This window comes from Phyllosticta capitalensis (genome assembly GCF_038381095.1).
Source record: "Phyllosticta capitalensis strain CBS 128856 chromosome Unknown BKA78scaffold_1, whole genome shotgun sequence".
NCBI lineage: Eukaryota > Fungi > Ascomycota > Dothideomycetes > Botryosphaeriales > Phyllostictaceae > Phyllosticta > Phyllosticta capitalensis.
Genome location: NW_027117439.1, coordinates 3,157,347 through 3,177,270, shown reverse-complemented (window position 1 = coordinate 3,177,270; position 19,924 = coordinate 3,157,347). Strand labels below are relative to the sequence as shown.

The 19,924-nt window shown below is 54.6% G+C and overlaps 9 protein-coding genes across 9 annotated transcripts; 7 read left to right on the top strand and 2 right to left on the bottom strand.

Moving 5' to 3' along the window:
- Position 1: 1 nt before the first annotated feature.
- On the top strand, positions 2 to 1,036 carry BKA78DRAFT_349082 (CENP-Q, a CENPA-CAD centromere complex subunit-domain-containing protein; the record flags this gene model as incomplete). The annotated part of the gene is made up of 1 exon (XM_066890742.1): positions 2 to 1,036. One exon carries the CDS (start codon positions 2 to 4, stop codon positions 1,034 to 1,036), a length of 1,035 nt encoding a protein of 344 aa, XP_066749815.1.
- Positions 1,037 to 1,956: 920 nt separating this feature from the next.
- BKA78DRAFT_20148 (uncharacterized protein) lies at positions 1,957 to 3,896 on the top strand. The gene is made up of 5 exons (XM_066883632.1): positions 1,957 to 2,173; positions 2,244 to 2,565; positions 2,624 to 3,390; positions 3,440 to 3,636; positions 3,685 to 3,896. The coding sequence occupies exons 1-5, from the start codon at positions 2,123 to 2,125 to the stop codon at positions 3,740 to 3,742; spliced, it is 1,395 nt and encodes a 464-aa protein (XP_066749814.1). The 5' UTR covers positions 1,957 to 2,122; the 3' UTR covers positions 3,743 to 3,896.
- A 472-nt stretch (positions 3,897 to 4,368) lies between these two features.
- On the top strand, positions 4,369 to 7,816 carry BKA78DRAFT_359639 (meiosis protein SPO22/ZIP4 like-domain-containing protein; the record flags this gene model as incomplete). Its single annotated transcript, XM_066892386.1, has 2 exons — positions 4,369 to 4,869; positions 4,922 to 7,816. Coding segments are annotated over 2 exons (2,949 nt in total), but the record flags the coding sequence as incomplete, so codon positions are not given.
- Positions 7,787 to 8,412, top strand: BKA78DRAFT_303548 (uncharacterized protein). Its single transcript, XM_066887551.1, has one exon. It carries the CDS (start codon positions 8,025 to 8,027, stop codon positions 8,295 to 8,297), a length of 273 nt encoding a protein of 90 aa, XP_066749812.1. The 5' UTR covers positions 7,787 to 8,024; the 3' UTR covers positions 8,298 to 8,412.
- On the bottom strand, positions 8,397 to 13,209 carry BKA78DRAFT_376412 (uncharacterized protein; the record flags this gene model as incomplete). The annotated part of the gene is made up of 3 exons (XM_066892822.1): positions 10,356 to 13,209; positions 10,177 to 10,302; positions 8,397 to 10,129 (listed from the first exon to the last, which is right to left on the bottom strand). Exons 1-3 carry the CDS (start codon positions 12,982 to 12,984, stop codon positions 8,397 to 8,399), a joined length of 4,488 nt encoding a protein of 1,495 aa, XP_066749811.1. The 5' UTR covers positions 12,985 to 13,209.
- A 189-nt stretch (positions 13,210 to 13,398) lies between these two features.
- BKA78DRAFT_303545 (ARS binding protein 2-domain-containing protein) lies at positions 13,399 to 15,490 on the bottom strand. The gene has a single exon (XM_066887550.1). It carries the CDS (start codon positions 15,324 to 15,326, stop codon positions 13,662 to 13,664), a length of 1,665 nt encoding a protein of 554 aa, XP_066749810.1. The 5' UTR covers positions 15,327 to 15,490; the 3' UTR covers positions 13,399 to 13,661.
- Positions 15,491 to 16,524: 1,034 nt separating this feature from the next.
- BKA78DRAFT_303541 (mitochondrial carrier domain-containing protein) lies at positions 16,525 to 18,309 on the top strand. Its single transcript, XM_066887549.1, has 4 exons — positions 16,525 to 17,017; positions 17,071 to 17,243; positions 17,305 to 17,862; positions 17,912 to 18,309. Exons 1-4 carry the CDS (start codon positions 16,881 to 16,883, stop codon positions 18,025 to 18,027), a joined length of 984 nt encoding a protein of 327 aa, XP_066749809.1. The 5' UTR covers positions 16,525 to 16,880; the 3' UTR covers positions 18,028 to 18,309.
- BKA78DRAFT_303538 (uncharacterized protein) lies at positions 18,235 to 19,301 on the top strand. Its single transcript, XM_066887548.1, has one exon. The coding sequence runs from the start codon at positions 18,540 to 18,542 to the stop codon at positions 18,966 to 18,968; it is 429 nt and encodes a 142-aa protein (XP_066749808.1). The 5' UTR covers positions 18,235 to 18,539; the 3' UTR covers positions 18,969 to 19,301.
- Positions 19,065 to 19,611, top strand: BKA78DRAFT_20051 (uncharacterized protein). Its single transcript, XM_066883631.1, has one exon. The coding sequence runs from the start codon at positions 19,162 to 19,164 to the stop codon at positions 19,570 to 19,572; it is 411 nt and encodes a 136-aa protein (XP_066749807.1). The 5' UTR covers positions 19,065 to 19,161; the 3' UTR covers positions 19,573 to 19,611.
- The last annotated feature ends 313 nt before the right edge of the window (positions 19,612 to 19,924 follow it).

The window sequence follows — 19,924 nt, the reverse complement described above, 5'->3', positions numbered from 1 at the left end:
CATGCCAGCAAAACCAGGCCGCCCGCGCAAAGCAATCGCCAACGCAAAGGCGAAGCGGGGGCGCAACGATCCTCAACTGCCCGCCAACTTGAATCTCCCTTCGACGACCGCCAGAACTGCAAGCAAGGCCGCGGCGGGTACGAAGCGCCCAAGAAAGATCGCGCCAGAGTCCGACGAGGATGAACTTCAGGAAGATTTGAGTGCAGCTTCGCTTCAACAGCTGCCCAAGAAACAGAAGACAGCGAACTCGAATGATGGGAGCAAGCCAACACCCTCGGCCAGAACAGATCGGAAACCGCGCATCAAGTTTCCATTTTTGAAAGCACAGACTCGAAACATTCCGAAATCAACCATCGCATCGAAGTGGAGAGCTGCTCCAATCCCAGCCCAGCAAGCAGCCCGCCAAATACTGGTCAACGCAAAGCGTGGTGTCACATTGGACCGCCACGACAACAAGCGTCGAATAGAGGCCGAAGTCAACCTCGCGTCACTTTTGCGCAATCTCGAGAAGAAGCTCCCTCGCGTGCCGCTTCCACCGCGGACTGGAGAGTCCCAATTTGATCTTGACAAGGTGGTGGAACACAACAGGGGATTGGAGAACGATTTGACCCCGGCATTGCATGCGGTCGAGCTACTGGAAGCCGCGGTGAGAGAAGAGCGGGAGCGATTGCAACAGGATCGTCGACTATTGTCAGGCCTGGAGCAGGATTTCCGCAGCCAGGAGAATTTCCAGAAACGGACTGTGAAGATACATCCGCTCTTGAAAGAGCAGCACACAGGAGCAACGGATGGTCCGAGAGACATCAACTTGCATCTAACCAGCGGCTTGGATCAGCAGAAGCAGCTCGATTGGGCTGCACTTGACAAAGGATCTGAAACTTCGCTCGAGCAGCTTCGCGGACACCTAGCTTCATTGAGGACAAATGCGGCGCAGGTCGAAGGACTGGACATCGCATTGAGTGACGCATACGCCGAACTGGGTGGAGCTTTGACGAAGCACACGACACGTAAACATCACGACAAGCTGAGTTTTTGAGGACGGACCGCTATGATACCCTTCATTGATAACTAGGACGGATGGATACGGACATGGAGTTGAGCGTTTGTGCTATTTCAAATTGATCGTTGTTCTCAACGCACATGTCGCAGACAGGATGACGGTGACACAGTCTGGTTTACAGCGATTGCTGCAAGACGCAGTTGGCGCGCACGTGGAGCAGTCATCTCTCTAGCCGCTCCTATTTTGATGGTGGGCAAGCGAGTGCTGACCATGGGGCTGAAGGCTTGCGAGGGCAGGCTGGATGCAGTGCGAGATTGGCCGGCGCAAGGTACGGGCGACAGCCTTGCCGCGCATGTCGTGACAAAGTCAATGGGTGCTTGTACAAGTTCGTGGCATCGGAAAAAGAACATGGATTGGAGTATGAGCAAAGGATAGGTACGAGGGTAGATAATTCGCGCCAAGCGCCGGTCGGCGCAAAGGGAAGGCCATCACACGCCCCCGCCTTCGCCCGCATCTCTCCCGCACCAAACCTTGAAGCTCACCAAGGCTTCATCTTCGCCCACGCGCGTCCTCGTCCTCACCGTCACGGCTTCGTCGACCTGACGTTTCCATGTGTCCGCCACAGCTTCTGACGCGCCCTCCCGACAAAGACCCGTATGCGCCTGCGCCGGCGCTGTTCCGATCCGCATCCACACCTGAGTCTTTTCCGAGCTCTATAACCCCATTCGATGGTTGAGGCTACACAAGACACCGCCGCAAAGCATTCTAATGGAGCTACGCCCCCGGTCATGACATCGTCACGGGAATCCGAACACAAGGGCGCCGACGCCAGCAAAACTTCGCCGTCCAAAGACTCGAGGCCCGACACTGAGAAGAATGCCGAAGCCGCGGGCACTGCTGGGTCCAAGAACCAAACCTCTACAAAGAAGCGGAGGAAGGTCAATCATGGTTAGCTGAAGACGGAACTCTCCAATCTGCAATGTGGCCCGAGTCTCGCTGACGTCTTTGGACGATTAGCATGCATCTATTGTAGACGTTCGGTGAGCCGCCGCGACCCTTTGCTGTTGTCCCGCGCCGGGCGCAAGCGTATGTTGGCTAGGCGCAGCTGTAGGTGGACACGACATGCTGACTATGATGCTATCCGTGTGTCTACAGCATATGACATGCGACCTCGTAAGTCCGAGCCCAATGCGCCGGGAAGACAACATGCACGCGCTGACTGCAGCGCCTTGGGTGCTATTAGGAGCGTCCGTGTACCAGGTGTATCAAGCGAAATATTGGCCATCTCTGCCATGATGAACCACGCGAGCCCGCAAAGCGCCAAAAGACGACTGAGCCGCCGGGAGGAGCCCCTGGAGATGCGGAAGCTTCGAAAAAGTTGGACCCTGCTGCGAGCTCCGATGGCACAATGCGCACGATAGATCAGCGTAACAACTCTCAAGATGCAGGGCTAGCCGTCGCGCCGCCTCCAGTGCCTCAGGGCATCTCAAACGCCGCTTCGATTGCTCAGCCTGCGCCTGTCTCTGCGGCACAAGCCCCCAACCTGGTTGGCAACTCTCAGTCTTGTACGTGACATTGACCTTTTCCCCTGGTCATGAATGTGCTAACACGAGGGCCATAAAGTATTAAACTACAATGACTGGAATTTCGGCGCACCGAACAACTTTCAGGACATGCATGCCTTTCACCCATCCTACATGTTCAATTCGAGCGAGGCTTCCAACGAGTACAACCTGCTCAACGACTTTTTGAGCGCTAGTTTCTTGGACGACAGTGGCATGTACACTGGCGACGACACACCGCAGGGTCCGTCTCTCCCCGATCAGTCCTTGACAAACACAATGAACATACTTTCGGGCCCCAATTCGATGCCGCCTCCCAACCAGCCAAACAGTCAACTACAACAACCTGCGCAATCTCAAGCTGGAAACCAAATTTCGAGACCACCGAGTGGCTTCCCGCTTGACAAGGCTCGCGAAGTCTATTACATGACTGCTGCCGACCCTGCTGGCACCGACGCGCCAGAAGAGCGCATGAACAAGTTGCTCAAAGCCAAGTTTGACGCCGGTCTTCTAAAGCCATTCAATTATATAAAGGGGTATGCCCGGTTATACCAATACATGGAGCGCAAGTTTCACCCAACATCACGACAAAAGATTCTCCGTTGCATGGACAGATTCCGGCCAAAATTCAGAGAGCGCGTGCAAACGCTGACCGATATCGAGCTTGTGCGCGTGGAAATGTGGTTTGAGAGATGTCTAATGGAGTATGATCGCGTCTTTGCCAGTATGGCCATCCCAGCCTGCTGTTGGAGGAGGACAGGCGAGATATTCCGGGCCAATAATGAAATGGCAGAGCTGGTCAAAGTTCCAACAGAGAACCTGCGTGATGTAAGATTCAACCGTTCAAGTTCTCGTCAAAAGCGCTAATGCGTCATAGGGCAAGACATCCCTTCACGAGATTGTCGAGGAAAAATCTCTCGTCAGCTACTGGGAGAAGTTCGGGGCCATTGCGTTTGACAGCTCGCAAAAGGCTATCCTGACAAGCTGCCTCTTGAAAAATCCTGATCCGGAATCGAAGACACCCGAGATCCGTTGTTGTTTTTCTTTTACAATTCGGCGCGATGCTTATGATATGTAAGTCTTGAACATTTGGTGCAGGGTTTCGCAACTGACTTAGTGCAGCCCATCCCTAATCATTGGGAATTTCTTGCCTATTATTACCGACAACGACGAGGTTTAATAACTCGGTCGTTTATGGTGCATGCATACTTTTCATCTCCAACTCTTTGTGAATGTAGACAAAAGGGAATGGGTCAATGGTTGAGAAAGGAACTTGGGTGGCTGTTTGTCAATATTTGATTTTGCTTTGGTGTTGTCGGATTGCGCTGAATGGAATAACTGCCACCCCTGACGATAGCTGCTTGTAAGGGGGAGGTCCATCTACTGGTTTGTCTGAATTCCAACTAAGTACAGACTGAATTCTGTCGTGGCCGACAGAGCTCATGTGCAGTCCAAGGTGAGAGAAACACGAACGTTACCTGGTAGCAATGACAGCTCCCGGACCCTCGCCCTCACAAGTTGGAATTCACTGCACTGCGCTTTGTACGGATGCGGTTGCGCGACCGCATGGATGTCGTTGTTCTGGTCCAGACTTTTTCATGGGCAACACCCTCTCCAAACCTTCGACACATCACGAACTTCTCGCCTCTCCACCCTCATCCACGCAACCCTTTCCCCTCAGCATGCATCCTGCTCACAAGAATCGTCAATTGGATGAGAGGCACTTAGCCTCGCTTCTCTGTTCGTTATCTAAAGGCTCCACTTCTACAAATTGAGCAAGCACTAACACGCGCGTTGCGCACAGCCTTCGCCAGCAATCTCGAACGTCGCTTTCACACTAAGCCTGTTCCTCCAAATCTTCCACAGGAGCTGCAAGCCCATGTAGACAAGTTCCCACTGCCGGCATCCCCGTTGCTCGCATCCAAAGCCGATCTCCTTGACCGCCATGGCTCGGAGCTCTGGAATTCTTCCACTCGACTAGTTCGCGACGAATCGGCCAGCAAGAATGAATCCAGACGAAGATTACTTTGTCTTATACGCGTCTTCGCCGTCCTCCTGCTCGACGCTGCACAAACGGGCGGGAGATCTGGCAACTCCCTGGACAGTTCGATCAGAGTGTTGAGGGTGTCGCTCAAAGCCGCCAAATTCTGCTACGAACAGGGGCATTTTGATGCTTGCCTCAAAGCTCTGGAGCGTGCAGCATACTGGCAGCAGGAAATCGCAAATCGTGGCCGGAATCTGGATCCAGACGTCCTTGAAATACACGAGAAGCTAAGCGCAGAGTATTTCATACTGCGCACTGCGCTTGTGGGTTGCAAAGCATTCAAGGTGTATTTAGTGAGGCTGACGGCTTAAACAGGCTTGGAAGCAATCAAAACTCGACGTTGCAGAATACTTTTACTCCAAGAGCGGGCTCGACCCATCGCGACTATGTCCCGAGACCGCTGAGATGCTTACAGATATCCTCTTTGAAATCGGCAAAGATCAGCTGCGAAGGAAAGAATGTGAAAAGGCTGTCAAATGGCTCGACAGGGCTTACAATGTCATCGGCGAGCAAAGCCTCGAGGCCCTGACAAACGACGCTGGTGAGCTGCGTCTTGCAGTGCTCAACTACTTGATTCAGGCTCATCTCAAACTCAAAAGCCCGCATGCAAAAGAAAAGGCGAGCGGTCTGATTGATATGCTGGAGATGAACAACGGGGACCCGATGGTCGTATCATTGCTCAGACTCGATCTTCTCACTTCTGAAGAAACTCCAGATGCTGAGCATTACCACGATGCCTTGGATCGCATGATGAAACAGGTTGTTCTTACAGACCCAAATTTTAGGACTATCATTCACCATATCCATCGGCTCACTAAATGGAAACCGGAACTTGCTCTGAAAGCCCTGGACGGATTGCTCTACTCACGACTCTTTGAACAAGAAAATAAGAGTTGGATCGAAAAAGCAATTATGACAAGAATATGGGTCACCGTCGAAAGCAATCAGCCTGACACCAAGGCCCTCTCGGAATTGCTTGACCATGCAAATCAGTACATGGGTGAACCCTTGACTGCTCCCGCAACCCACGCTTCTCAAACAATCTTGTGGAAAAGGATCGAGGGATATTGCAAGCAAGGACATCATCAGGAAGCAGAGGAGTTGTCTCGCCTGGCGCTCCATCCTGTATTTGCCAAGTCTGGCGAACAAAATCAAGCCAAGATTGCACGCAAGAGCATTCTCTGCGCCATTGCACGACGAGACTGGACCACAGCTCGAGAAACGTTTTTCCAGATGTCTGAATCAGGGAGGAAAGAGCCCCTGACGCGGTTGCTCATGTACAAGGTGGCCCTTCAAGAACATGATCAACCATTTGCTGCGGAATGTCTTGATGTGGTCTGTTCTCAGTCGGGCGCAGACGCTACCATCCTTTATGCCTGTGTCATGGACGCTCAAGGAGCCGAGGACAAGCAGTCGACCATCCTGGCGCTTCAAAAAGTTTTGGAAAAATACGACTACAGCCCTCCGTCTGGTGTCCACCTGCCAGCCCTGTTGCGTTGCACTGCTCGGATGCTCGTCAATGAGATTGAAGTACCGAATTCCCCCCATGACGATTTGATGGACCAGCTGGAAAACCTCTTTCACGGTGCCGCATCTCAAGCAGACAAGCAAAAACAAGGCGAAGGGGGAAAGAGATGTCCCGTTTTTCCAAAGGAAGAGCTAGAGTGGTTCTCGCGCAACATTTACAACATTTGCGTCAAGCATCTCGCCTCGATGCATCCCGAGCGGCTCATTTCTTTCCTCGATAGCTGCATCAAGTTCACAAGCCTACTCCAGAACACAGAGTCTTCAGAAGCAGCGTCTTTAATGCCAGCAGACATCACCCTACGACTTTTGATTGCACACTTCATCGCCGGCTCCAGCTCTGTCGTGTTGGCTCGCTCATCAGACTCCATCCCCGACTCCATCAACGCCTACGCTTCTGTTACCCACCACTCCAAAGCATACCGTACCCTCCTCGCCTCACACATGCGCGTATCCGACCTGGGCGACGCATCCCGGGCCGACCTCTTCAGCAAGCGTGCCCAGCTGCTGCGTCACGAGCTAGAAGCCGCGCTCAAGACGCACAATTGGGACAATCTGGACGCACTATTCGCCGAATGCCTCGACCACGACTCGGCGCACAAGACGAGAGGAGGAGAGCAAACGTGGTACGCGCACCACCTGGCGACCCTCGCCGACCTGGCACTCAACGTGCACGCCGAACTGTGCAAGCACGACAGCAAACCGAGCGACGAGGCATCGGCGCCGCCGCTCCCTTCGACGGTGCAGCATCGCCGCCGCATCCTCGATGTCCTGCAGCGCATCATCAATGCCAGCTGGCAGCTCAACCGCAGCGATGCGAGCAGCACTGTCCACAAGGAAATGGCCCACCTCTCCCGCTGGCTGCGCTGCCTCTTCCAACTCGCCCTCGCCACGCCCTCGCTGCTTCCTTCTAATACCAACGGCATTGCCGCGTCTTCTTCTTCGTCGTCGTCGTCGCCAGACGACATTGCCCTCTCCTGCGTCCACCAGGCCACGTCCATCGCTTCCACGCATTCCCCCTCGTCGTCGTCTTCGCTGTACCCGCAAGACGAGCTCGAGTGGCTCGCCACCACGGCGTATAACCATGCGGTCGACTTTTACTGCGCGGAAAATGACGCCAAGTGCAAGGTCTGGGGGGAGGCGGCGGTGGGATTGGCGGGTGCGGGGAGGAAGAGCGATGGGGGACGCCTGGAGGGCGTGTTGAGGAGGAAGTTGGCGGATCTGGCGCTGGAAAGCTAGGGGATGAGTGAGATGTGGGAGTGCGGGGTTGAGAACAGGGCAGTGAGTGGGCGTCTGATGGCGAGAAGGTGGACATGCCGTTTGATCGGGTCGAAGATGTTTGCTCATTTGCGACGTTTTGCTGAGAATGGGGTAACTAGTATGACGAGAATCACGTTGCTAGATGGCTGGGTATCAATCTGAGTAGCTACAGGGATAGTACCAGCATATGTCCTATGTTCTCACATCCTTCGTTTTTCTCTTCGAGAGTTGCAGTGCTCGACGTTCTGGTTGTGGGGAGGGGGGGAGAGCTTTGAAAGCTTTCAATGCCACAAGACGGACTTCGCGTCACGGTTGGGTGACGAAAGAAATTGCTAATCCAAGAATCTTTGTCGCCAAGCCGGAAAACGTGGAGACGTGGAGTGCTCAAGCGCTTGATGCTTTGAACATGGAGATAATTTTCTCTTTTGACGGGTAGTTATAAGGAGCATTCAAATTCAAGCGCACATGTCGAGTATGCGACAACTTGAAGCTGAGCTCAAGTTGGAATTTCTTTCATCAACTACTGTGGCGTCGCCATTACCCACTTCGACCTCCTTCTCAACGTGAGGCAAGAGACATGGAAAGACACATGAACCCTCAAAGACAGCCAGTTGAACATGAGTCCATTCATCAGATGCGAACTACTTTTTTACCCCCTTCTTTGCTTACTTTTGCTTGCTGCCTTTTGGTGTGTGGTGTCGAGAAAAACGGGTATCATTACAATCGTACGCCGGTGCCACGCCAGAGAATTTGCCTCCTCCTCCTGCTGCTGCTGCTGCTTCGCAGACGTATAGGTTTGAAATCAAAAATGAACGCCGTCATTGCCGCGACAGACATCCGCACGCGCTTTCCTCCGGGTCGTCTTCTTTTTTCTGCACCGCGTGCCACCTTGCCGTCGATGCCATAGTTTCTGTTCTTCTCTCTTGCCCCTTCTTCTTCTCCCTCCACTCCCCCGTCGGCCCACCACCCCGTCTCCCTCCGCCACCTCGACTCCGAACCCCTCCCCTCACACGCCCGCCTCCGCCACCGCCTCGACCGGCCTCACCCTCCCCTTATCAACCAAGCGCTCGATGCTCGCAATCAGCTCGCCGACCCGAAACGGCTTGCTGACGACGTCGTCCATGCCGGCCTCCATGGCCGCCTGCACCTGCTCGATGCGCGCGTTGGCCGTGATGGCGATGACGCGGATGGGGTTCGCCGTGCCGCTCACGAGGCGCCCCTCGCGCTCCAGCTCGCGGATGCGCCGGACGCACGTCAGGCCGTCCATCACGGGCATCTCGACGTCGAGGAGGACGACTGTTAGGTCGTCGTCTGTTGTGTTTGTGTTTGTGGTGGTGGATGAGGTTTTGGTTGGGTCCTGGTGAGGGAGACGGGGAGCAGGTGGACCGAGGAGGCCGGAGCTCTCGCTGCGGGGGTTTCCGCTGTCGCTGTCGTTGCTGTCGCCTGGTGGCGTGAAGAGGACTTGCTCCGGGACGCTGTGCGGCGCGAGCATGCGCTGGTGCTCTACGCCGGGAGTTTCAGGGGTCAAGGGGGCGGCGCCGTTGCCAGTGCTGGGCGATGCCTCGTCAACGAGCGTGTCGTGCCGCCATAGTTTGGTACCTTTGAGGAACTCAAGGGCCTCGAGGCCGTGGTTGGCGACGTAGACGGTGTGGCCGAGCTTGACGAGGCCTTTGGACATGACGGATTGGTTGACTTTGTTGTCTTCGACGATGAGGCAGGTGAACTTGCGCGTTGAGGATGGTTGCGAGGGAGTTGGCGCAGGTCGGACGGGGCGTGCTGGTGTTGATAATGACGGTTTCGAGGCTGATTCGGGCGAGGACGACGGGTCGAAAGGGTTAGTGTTGGAGGCCGAGGAGGTGACGGGTGGAGTCTCAGGGGGTGAGTTTTGAGGATGCAGCGGGAGTGCTTCGACTGGCGTGTATACGCTCGGTGCCCTGGCATCTCTCCTCTGCACCAGTGGCTGTTCAAATGCCTGTTCAAGATTTTGACTCTGCCGTTGCGCGGTGGGCTCCACATCGACATCTTCGCCGCAGTCCCGCGTCTTGACCTTGACAATCTCTCCCGACGATGCGCCCGGCCCACTCTCTAGATGCAGCTCGTGCTCAACACTCTTCCGCACCTTGACGAAGAATGCAAATGTCGACCCGCGGTCAGCTTCGGACTCGACGCCAATTCCGCCGCCTTGGAGCTCCGTCAGCTCCCGGCAAATGAACAGTCCGAGCCCGCTGCCGCCATAGTGGACCATTGTGCGCGGAGCTTGGGAAAAGCGCATAAAGAGCAGCTTCTTTTCATCCACGCTGAGGCCGCATCCAGTGTCCGAAACGGAGAATTGGAGATAAAATGCATCGCCAGTGCCCCATTCGCGGCGGAGGGTGAGATCCTCTCGCTGGCGGCGCAGAGGCAGGTATTCGATTCCTTCAGGACTTTGTGTAGGCCTTTCCCGAGAAGCGGCAATGCTGATGCTGATTTTTCTGGTTGGAGAGTATTGGGTGAATTTGATGCTGTTGGTGACGAGATTTATGAGGATTTGCTTTAGGCGAGATGAGTCCATGATGACATTGTCAATGTCGAGGACTTTGAATGAGTCGGAAATGTGGGTTTTGGCTTTTATGCCGGCAGCGTTGTATTCGCCGGCGAACATTTTGGAAAGATCTTCGAGTAGCTTGACTGGGTTTACCTTGACTGGGATGATGGAGAATAGACCCGAGTCTAGCTTGCTGATGGTAAGGATGTCGTCGACTACTCGCTGTCAGATGGTCCAGGGATGTGTTATTTTGAGGACCTACCTATCCGCTTTTGATGCTGACAGCAATGTAACACTGTTTGCGCCGCATCGATGCTATTTTTAATGATTGTCTGAAAGTTTGCGGAACTTGGGTCGAGAGAGCGTAACGATGTGATTATGTCGTCGGCTTTGGAAAGTCAGTGGACTGGTTTGCGCACAACGGCTTTCGAGTGGACTTACCAGAAATCATGATTGCGCTCAAAGGATTCCTCATCTCATGGCTCGTGACGTCGATGAAATTCTCCTGCTGTCTCTTGGCCTCCAGAGCGTCCTCCATCCTCCTCTTCTGAATACCCTCCGCCCATTTCACAGCGGTGATGTCCGTTGCACTTCCAACAATACTCCTGAGCCATCCGTCCTCGGTCACAATACTGAAAGCACAGCACAAGATCCAGGTACATGGGAAATTCTCATCGACAGGCGGTTTGGGTACGCGATTGACCTTGGACCTTGGAATGCGAAACTCGAATGAGACTTCTCCCTTCTCTTCCATGAGCTTCTTCCATTCAACCTGGACAGCTGGGACGTCGTCTGGGTGCATAAGCTGCCAGAGGGGTGAGCGCCAACTTCCAGTATCCTCGCGCGTATCTCCAGTCAGCTCAAACCACTTTTCGTTGCGGTAGCGGTAGGTGCCGGCCATGTTGTCAGGGGTGAATTCAAGGACGAAGATGCCAGTCGGCACGCCGTCGGCAAAGTGCTTGAGCTGCAACTCGCTCTGTTCCAGCTCTTTTGTGCGCAGGCGAAGTAATTCTTCAATCTTGTGTTGGTCGTAGGCCGCTTGCTCAGCTATCGTGCGGCCGCGCTTGGTTTCTTCTTCGAGTAGCAGCACCGACGCCATGGATGTAGTAATTTGCCGGTTGAGTAGATTGATGAAAGTGCGGTATTCCTCATCGTATGGGCGGTGGGAGTTGAGACCGATCACCAGGAAGCCCACAGCAGTGTCGCGGGTGAGCGCATGGCCCGTCGTTGGTCGGATCGGGCTGATAACTACCGAGTCGCATGGCTCATGCCATGCTCTAGACTCGACTCCTTGTACGAGTGATTCAGGCAGCGTTCCGTCCTCTACTCGGAGCAACAATGGTTCGTCGCATTGTGCAGCATTGCGGAAATACGTGGTGAAACCGTCTCGGCCCTGGGAGACGTCGACCGGAGTCGCTCGCGCCGGGTGCCCGTCAGGTACTCCAATAGCACCTTCTAGGTCGTACCTCTTTGGGCCAGCTGAGTCGGGTATTGTAACATGGCCTTCGGCAGTTGCATCTTGGACCGAGTAGAGAACTGCAAAGCCAATGTCGTGGGTGTTTGTAGACAGTGCCTGCAGGACATGGTGCCAGTAAGCCTTGAGATCTTTTGAGGTGGCCAAAATCTCGCCCAACTTGAGCAGTGTCGACATTCGCCGCTCGGTGATCATTTGTTTTGTCGTCTCAAAGACCACTTCATACCAGCCGACAACCTTGTCTTCTTCCAATACCGGGGTAAAACTGAATGAGCAGTACATTTCTTCCTTGGGTCCATTTCCACGGTTGAGGAAGAGTAGCATGTTCTCCACCATGGCTCCGCGACCAGATTCTTCGCAAGTCCTGAAAAATGGCTCAAAGTCATCCCACGCCTCGCTGAATCCAACCCAGGGCGCGCTTCCAAGGAGCTTTGGGTGTTTTTGTCCAGCAAGAGGAAGGTATTGGTCGTTGTAAAGCATGTTCAACTGAGGGCCCCAAAAGAGAATGGCAGGATTTGGGGAGGCCATCAGCAAGTTTGCCATGTGGCGGAGAGCAGGTGTCCAATTGCTTATGGGCCCCAAGGGTGTAGAGGCCCAGTCAACACTCCTGATAAGCTGAACGTGTGGTGAAAGGTTAGGGGGTGGTGGTTCGCAAGTCCAGTCATAACGGACGCTCGCTGCCAGGGAGCTTTGGCGGATGTTGGTGCTAGTCCCAGGTGTAACTGGCACAGCGCTAGTCGGCGGGGGAGAGCTCTGCCTTCTTATCGTCTTGATCGCAGGAATCTGTGGCTTCTGGGCAGGCGGCGGGCTTTCGGTAGTCTTTGCCCTCGGCGTCTCGTCGCTGGCGGCTTCGTCTGCAGTCTCTGTTGTCCGGGATTGAGTGTCCGCCTCTTTGTCGAGAGATCTGTCCGGGATTGTCGCAACTTGAGGAGGCTCCGGTTGCTTCGTCTCGTTGATTGTAGCCACTGATCCTACTGCCTTGTTTGCCCACACCACGTTTGTGTAGTAGCAGGTGATATCCGACTCGTGGCGATACGCATCCCCTACCACAATCTTCCACCTCCTGCGCACAGTTGTTGCAGTCCACTTCATACCTCCATACACGATCGAACTCTTTTTCCTCCTAGGGGCCCACTCCCTCATACCGTCGTCCATGATCCATGCTCGGAGCACAGAATAAGTGACCCATGCTGGTTGAGTGTAAGGATCCGCGCTCTTTTTGCCCGTAATGATATCAAGGAGACCAGGAACGTCCAAAAGAAACGGATTGCAGTAGATGATAGGCAGCGACCTCGCCTCGGCCGTAACGGTGGAGTAAATGTCGGGTGCGCTAAAAGCTCTGGCGAGCAAATCGACAACAAATGCGGGCTTCTGTTCGACTTCGAGGAAATCTATGAGAGAAATTTCGCCAAAGACATCGTCTCTTGCGTAGATGTCGGGCTCGGATTCTGGACCTCGAGCCGACGCAGAAGACGGAGAGCGCAGGCCACCAAAGAGATACCACGGCAAGCCGGATACGCTGTGGGACTTTTCGGAGGGCGGAGTCTTGTGGTTGTGGGTGGCTGCGGGGCCTTTGGAGGCGAATGAAGCGAGCATCGCGAATCAACCCATGGAGGAATTTGGAGAATGGAAGCAATTGGCAGAGTTGAAGAGGTGGCTCCGATTAGGGACGGCGGGAAGGCGGAGCGGAGGCGACCAGGGTGCAATCCGAGACAGGTGGTCAACAGGCCGACTGCAGAGCCTCGTGGTCTAGGGCTGATGCAGAGCACAGACAGGGACGAGAAGGGTAAGCTGGACGAGTGTGAGGAAGCGAGGGTTAGGTTTGGAGGGGGAAGGATGGAGCAAAAGGTCTGGAAGCTAAATGCGAGCGGGCCGGGGCATTGGACGCGGCAGGATCATTTCGAATACGGTGCTGATACACTATGGGGTTGCTGCGCGGATCGCCCGATCACTGGCTCGAGGCGAGGCGCACCTCCATGGTCTCGGGCCGATCAAGAAGAGAAGTTCGAAGGGAGTTGATATAGGAATTATATACTCTCCTCTGAATTGTCACGATCATTCCAACACATTCTTCGGCCATGCAGGAGATATGAGCGTCTGGTGCAGGTGGCCCAAAGGGTCGACTGACTCTCGTGGTGTGCCCTGGTGGTGGAGCCCGCCGTTACCAGACACCCGGATTCCCTGTGCAGATCCACCCGCAATCGCTCCAGCTTTGGATCGCCACACAGCACGACGTTTGCAGCTCACCACTTTCATTCATTACCTCCTCATCATTAGAGTACCACTTCCAAAACCCTCTGCCGCCACTCTTGCACTTCTTTGTCCTTGTTCTTCAACTCGGCTTCTAGCGCCTTGACCCTGTCTTCTAGCTTCTTCTCCTTCTCCGCATCGTCTGCCTGTTCGCCCTGTGTCTCCTCCTCCTGTTCCGTTTCGGCAGACTCAATGCTTAGTCCTTGGACCTTGAAATCACCTCCGCATCCCCCCAGGAGCAGGCTCCAGCTGACGTCGAACACTTCCTTGATCTTGCCGTCTTCGCCCGCCGCCGGCGTGCCGTCTGTCTGACCGTCTTCGTCTTCGTTGTCGTCGATTGGACTCTCGTACCCGTCGCCACTGATTCTGTACTTTTGGACCGATATCTTCTTTTGACCCCCGGCGACAGGTCCGCTGGCGAGACCGAGCTGCGTCGCATACCCGAGCCAGCACGCCAGAGTCACCAGTTGCACCTCCACGTCCGGCTTTTCGCTCAAGACAAGCAAAGGCCCGTCATTTTGCGAGCTCAGGCGATTGAGGATTGCATCCGCGAGATCCTTAGCCTCTTGACCGCGCAGTCGTTTTCGATTCGTCAGATCAGCGCGAAGCAGATCCGCAGCCAGAAAGCGTTTGAGATCTTCTCGAGAGACTTTCGGGGCCGGTTTGGCTGCCACAAGAAATTGTTGTCCTTGTTGCTGCTGTGGACTGTCTGACTGACCGTTCACAAGCACCGTCGGAGTGACTAGATGGACAGGTCCGCCTTGGTGTTGTGGAACCTGCAGAGACAGGCGCTGTCCAGCCCGGTTGTGTACAGCCGCCATCTGACCTCCCATCTGCCCAGCCTGCGTGGCCGAGGCTGGTGTCGGCGGGAACTGATATGCTGAATGAATTTGTCGGCCTTGTTGGGATGCTTCGAGTAGCTGCTGTCCCACGCTCTGGTCGACCGGGGTTTGGCCCGAACTGTGTCTTCGGAGACCAACTGTCGGCCCTTCTTTGGCGTGGGGATTGGCTGGGAATGTGACGAATGGTCCATTTCGGACAGATCGGTTCTGCGGCGGTCTCCCTCGAATCTTACCGCCGGCGCTGCCATTGCTGCTGGGCCACGCTGATGATACTGCAGGTCCATGTCGCCTTCGCTGCCTTTTCGTCGACGGTGTCACCGCAGACGAGGGATCGTCGGGGAAAGCTGAATCTGGGGGACGGTCGGTCATTGGGCTTACGGCCGATAGTGGGTGCGGCGTGTGTGGATTGTCTTGGTTGAATCGGAATTGATGACTTCCAGGAGCTGCCACGGCGGAATGTGGCTCGAGCCCCCTTTGCGAGTTTGCTGCTGACAGCGATGCAGCCGCCCAAGGGTCGTTGTAGTCGTTTGGATGGGCACTCAACGCGAGTGCACTCTGGGCGTAGGGCGTGTGAGAATGTTGAGGAGTGTTGAAGGCAAAAGACGTATCCAATTGCGGCCTTTTTGGTGGAGTGGGATTGCCGCCATCGTCCATTCCATCGACTCTCCTCCGACCGCGTTTCGGCCTGAACGTCGGATCGAGAGCTCGAACGGCAAGATCTTCCTCCAGCGCAACTCCATCTCGGACTTCCGGGACCGGTCCTTCTGGGGGCGGAATGGTGTGAAGATAATTGTGCGCCTTACCGCGCAGAAAATCGAAGAACCCATCAACATGCAAAGCACGCATCCAACGCTGATTCTTGTTAGCGGGCTGTTTGCCAAGGAAGTTCAAAATGGGGTTTTCAAAATATCGGTCCACATCATGACCATTCGCAGATCCACCAAAGAGAATCGACAGCAAAGAACATTGTTCATAACAAGGACATACCTTCAATCTCACAGCATATTGCTGCACCTTTTGCGTACTCTGTCCTTTTTCAAGGTCGGGCGGCTCGACTCCCAAATCCAAGGCCAATTGAATCCAAGTTTTGATCTCGCCAGTCTCAAGCTTTCCAAGAAGGTCGTATAATTTCCAAAGATCAAAAACTTTGTTATCGCTCATGGGCGGTTTCTTGAAGATGCGTTTCAATTCCGTGGTAGAGATATCGGCAGCAAGATACGGGTTGCAATAGACGATAAATTGAGCGTAGGCTTCATCGAGGTTCTCGGCGTTGACATTTTCTCTGTCAGGCAGAGAGCGGTCATTAGGGACGTAGCCTTGGGGGCCCGGGGAGCCATTGAAATTTGGAGATTGGTTGGAGTAGGGAGAGGGAGAAGCCACGTGAGGGTGCAGCTGCGACGAGTTTGTTGGAGTCGCGTTGAGACTGGGATCAATCGACGTCGCAAAGTGGGTGAAGCCGGTATTGGGCCCACTGGTCTGATGAGCAAAGCTTTGAGCGGCGGCGCCTCCGCTGTTGGTGTAATCCATCGTTCTTCACTTCAACCTCGACACTTCCGGTTGGTTGGCGGAGGTTAAGAGGGTGTTTAAGGTAAGGTTAGGTCGGTGCTTGATCTTTTACTTTAGCTTCTACAAGTCTCGTCGCGTTTTGGCCGTCAGGTCTGTCCTTCCCGTTGACCTGAGTCGAGCAGCAGCCTTGAGCCCAACGACGCGTAAAGACTGATAGCGACGCGGGCCAGCCGAAGAGCAGGGGCGACTGGCTTCAATCAAGAGAGCATCGCCAGGAATTAGTCGCGGATGAAGCAGGCGTCGAGGTAGAGGTGGTGGTTAAATATGCCGATTAGCAGAGTTTTGGGGGGAGTTTGGGCGCATTTGGGGACGCAGCTCGCTGGCCCCTTTTGAAACACGGCGGGCGACCGGCGCTAACCCAAGCTACAAGTTTGGTTGATATGTCGCGATTGGCAGCCAAAGGACATGGATAGCCGCCGATAATAGTAGGCCATGTTTCCCCGTGTGAGCACTCTATTTACACCTCAGGCAATAAATGGCGAGCTTCTTATATGCGCCACCAATTCTTCACATCTTCGGATCCTCTACCGCTCCCTTAAGGTACTGGCCTGTGCTGCGCCAAGCTTTCTTACATAATCCGTTAGCTCGACCTGCCCGCCGCCGGGAGCTGCCCCGCTGTGCCGAGGTCATGCAAAGCCGACTGGCCGTGTGCATGAGCTTCGACTACACTCATCCATTACATCTTTAAATCCTCACAACACTCTACCCGTCACTTTTAGCTCCGGTCTGCTCCTGTTCAGCCTCCTCTGCGGCTTTCGTCATTGACTATCTCATCCGTATAAAGCTCTGAAATCACCTTCCGCAGTTTCCATCTTCATCTCAACTTTGCCCAAAATGTCGTCCGCCCAAGCTCAGGATCTCAAGAAGGCTGACGAGAGCCAACTCGCCACTTCGACTGCCGCACAGCAGAGTGACAATGTCGCTCACGCCTTGGCTGGCGCCGGCGGTGGTCTATTCTCCATGGCCCTCACGTACGCTCCCTTGACAGATGCACGCAACAACGGTAGGGCTGATGCAATGACAGCTACCCGCTCATCACCCTGTCTACCCGCGCACAAGTCGAATCCAAGCGCGCCCAGTCCTCCACCCTCGACGCCGCGAAGCGCATCATCCAGCGCGAGGGCGTGTCGGGCCTGTATGCCGGCCTCGAGTCTGCCCTGTTCGGCATCAGCGTCACCAACTTTGTCTACTACTACTGTGCGTAACATGTGAAAGAGAGAGCAAATGCGCCATGTGGAAAATCCTGACAAGCAACAAGGGTATGAGTGGACCAGGGCGGGCTTCGAAAAGGCCGCCATCAAGACTGGCCGCCCTTCCAAGAACCTCACGACGGTCGAGTCGATGATTGCGGGCGCCCTTGCCGGCAGCGCCACGGTGCTCCTCACCAACCCCATCTGGGTCGTCAACACGCGCATGACGGCCAGGAGCAAGTCCGAATCGAACGAGACGCTCCCCGGCGGCGCAAAGCCCAAGGCCCCGTCGACCATTGGCACGCTCATCTCCATCATCAAGGACGAGGGCGTGACGCGCCTCTTTGCGGGTGTCATGCCCGCGTTGGTGCTCGTCATCAACCCTATTCTGCAGTACACCATTTTTGAGCAGCTCAAGAACATGTTGGAGAAGAGGCGGCGCGTGACGCCGACGGATTCGTTTTACCTGGGTGCGCTGGGCAAGCTGCTCGCTACGTCCATCACCTACCCCTACATTACGGTCAAGAGCCGCATGCACGTTGCGGGCAAGGACGGCCCCAAGGAGGACATGTTTACGAGCTTCCGCCGCATCCTGAAGGAGGAGGGTTGGGGTGGTCTCTACGGAGGTATGGTTCTTGAAATCACATTGGTGTTTCTCCGTCTAATCTGTTACAGGCATCGGACCCAAGGTCACTCAAAGCGTCATTACCGCGGCCTTCCTGTTTGCCTTCAAGGACGTGCTCTACGAGATGAGCGTCAACGCCAGAAGGCTCGCAGCGTCAAGGAAGTAAAGACGCCTTCAGCACGTCAACCAACAGAGCCATCAATCCAGCGGCCTCTCACACGCAAAAACAAGAGAGGCCTTCACGCAAATCAAACGGACAATTGTATCATCCAAGGCCACATATGCCACGGGCAGAAGGAGTGCAGGGAAATATAGAGGGGCGGCCGGGACGGGACGGTACGGGACGGACGGCGGAACCAGCAAGTGTTTGGAGCGGCAATCTCTTTTGGAAACTCCCTTTTGCTTATATGTACGAATTCCCATCAATGCCATTTCATCTACATATTCATTATGGAACGAGTGCGTGGGTTGTTCGCCGCCGCGCTATCGCGATCTTTGCAAGGCACGAGACCAGCTTTGGTCCGCTTTCACATGTCAGTGTAGGTGGCCAGGGTGCCGGCAGCAGGGAGGTAGGGAACAGCCGTCGACGTCATGCTCCCCCGAGAACGCCCGTCTGGAGCGCGAGCGCGGTGCTCATGCCGAAGGCACCCGAGCTGCTCTGTCGTTTGGACATCTTGAATGCGAATGGGGCGGGTGGGATGTCGTCTGAAGTATCGGTACTGCGCAGTATGTATTGTGCAGTACTTCTCGCGCCAGTACGTACCTGTCGCTGGTACGTACTGCACTGCCGCCAGTCTTGAGAGCAGGGGACGCGCATGCCAAATGGTCAGTTTTGTTGTGCTGGGTGGGTGCTTTGCGCCGTTCTTCTCCATCACCTTCTTCCCTTTCCAGGCAGTAAACGTAGTCTGCCGGCTATGTAAACCACCAACAATATGTGCGCATGATCAGATCCACGCCTCTGTTCTTATATTGTCTCTGTCGCTGTCTCTGCCTCTGCCTCTGCCCACGTTATACTGTACGATACCGCGCCATGCCACCACGTCTTTCCCTCTTCCCCCCGTCATCCCACACAAGTGCTGCGATGGATACAGCCAAGTAAGCTATTGAATATCGAAGTGTGGGATGTGGGGATAGGTACCTAAAGCACAACGTAGAGCAGGAAGAGCAGATGTCGCGTGTGCAACGGAGATTAGGTTTGAGACAAAGCAGCAGCAGCAGCAAGGTCTGTGAAAGGCGGTCGTCTCTACCGCGCGAATGCCTTTGTTAATCCACGCTGTCAAGGCAAGAGAGGAGGCTGGATATGCTCGATGTCTTTTGGCCCGGATTGGATTGGGTGGGTGCTGATTTCCTTCTCCTCGGCCTTATTGTTCCAGTCCTAGGATTCGGAGACGTGACGGAATGCAGGCGGTTGGGTTGTGGCAATAGTTTTAAGTTGAGAGAATGGGCCGTCTTGGCTGTGTTTTCTTGCGATACTCATACAACGATCATCTCTCGATGGCAGAAGCCCGAGGAGGCAGACTTGACCACAGTCCCACACCAGACACAAACAACTATTCGATTCGGGCATGCGTCTCGATTCAACACAAGGTATCTCTACACTCCAAACAAAAAAGCTCAAAACGCAGAAGAAAAGGGGGAGGGGGGGTACCACGTATGCATGCAACTATCCACCACTACCCTTGCTTATTGCTCGCAAAGCAGCACCAAATGAAGACCACAATGCTTCCCCTCGCAACCATGCGCATTACCTAGTCCAGTCCACCATCGATCGCTATGGCATGATAACCCCCTAAAACTCAAATCCATGCTCAGATATCCGCATGTGAATGCACCGCCCTTGTTTGCTTTCCTTTTTAATGTCCAGAAAAAAACTGTAGACAAAAACCACCCCCGTGTGAAAAAGTGAAGATGACGAATTGAAAAGGAAAGGGAAAAAGGGAAGTTGATGATGGGCCAAAAGGTGCCTGACCTCCCGGATTTGTAGGCTCCCTGTTTTGGTCGATGTTGCCTCCCGTTTCCCCCGCCGCAAGCTATGCATGTTGAAAGCAAAGTAGGTGCCAAAG

What these genes read in the sequence shown, in the direction of transcription:
- BKA78DRAFT_20148 (XM_066883632.1), top strand. Translation starts at nt 2,123, where the DNA reads ATGCTGACTATGATGCTATCCGTGTGTCTACAGCATATGACATGCGAC. An exon ending in AGCATATGACATGCGACCTC is followed by an intron (nt 2,174 to 2,243) that starts GTAAGTCCGAGC and finishes GGGTGCTATTAG; the next exon opens with GAGCGTCCGTGTACCAGGTG. An exon ending in GGTTGGCAACTCTCAGTCTT is followed by an intron (nt 2,566 to 2,623) that starts GTACGTGACATT and finishes AGGGCCATAAAG; the next exon opens with TATTAAACTACAATGACTGG.
- BKA78DRAFT_303548 (XM_066887551.1), top strand. Translation starts at nt 8,025, where the DNA reads ATGCGAACTACTTTTTTACCCCCTTCTTTGCTTACTTTTGCTTGCTGC.
- BKA78DRAFT_303545 (XM_066887550.1), bottom strand. Translation starts at nt 15,326, where the DNA reads ATGCGTGCTTTGCATGTTGATGGGTTCTTCGATTTTCTGCGCGGTAAG.
- BKA78DRAFT_303541 (XM_066887549.1), top strand. Translation starts at nt 16,881, where the DNA reads ATGTCGTCCGCCCAAGCTCAGGATCTCAAGAAGGCTGACGAGAGCCAA. An exon ending in CAACTTTGTCTACTACTACT is followed by an intron (nt 17,244 to 17,304) that starts GTGCGTAACATG and finishes ACAAGCAACAAG; the next exon opens with GGTATGAGTGGACCAGGGCG. An exon ending in TTGGGGTGGTCTCTACGGAG is followed by an intron (nt 17,863 to 17,911) that starts GTATGGTTCTTG and finishes AATCTGTTACAG; the next exon opens with GCATCGGACCCAAGGTCACT.
- BKA78DRAFT_303538 (XM_066887548.1), top strand. Translation starts at nt 18,540, where the DNA reads ATGCGAATGGGGCGGGTGGGATGTCGTCTGAAGTATCGGTACTGCGCA.
- BKA78DRAFT_20051 (XM_066883631.1), top strand. Translation starts at nt 19,162, where the DNA reads ATGCTCGATGTCTTTTGGCCCGGATTGGATTGGGTGGGTGCTGATTTC.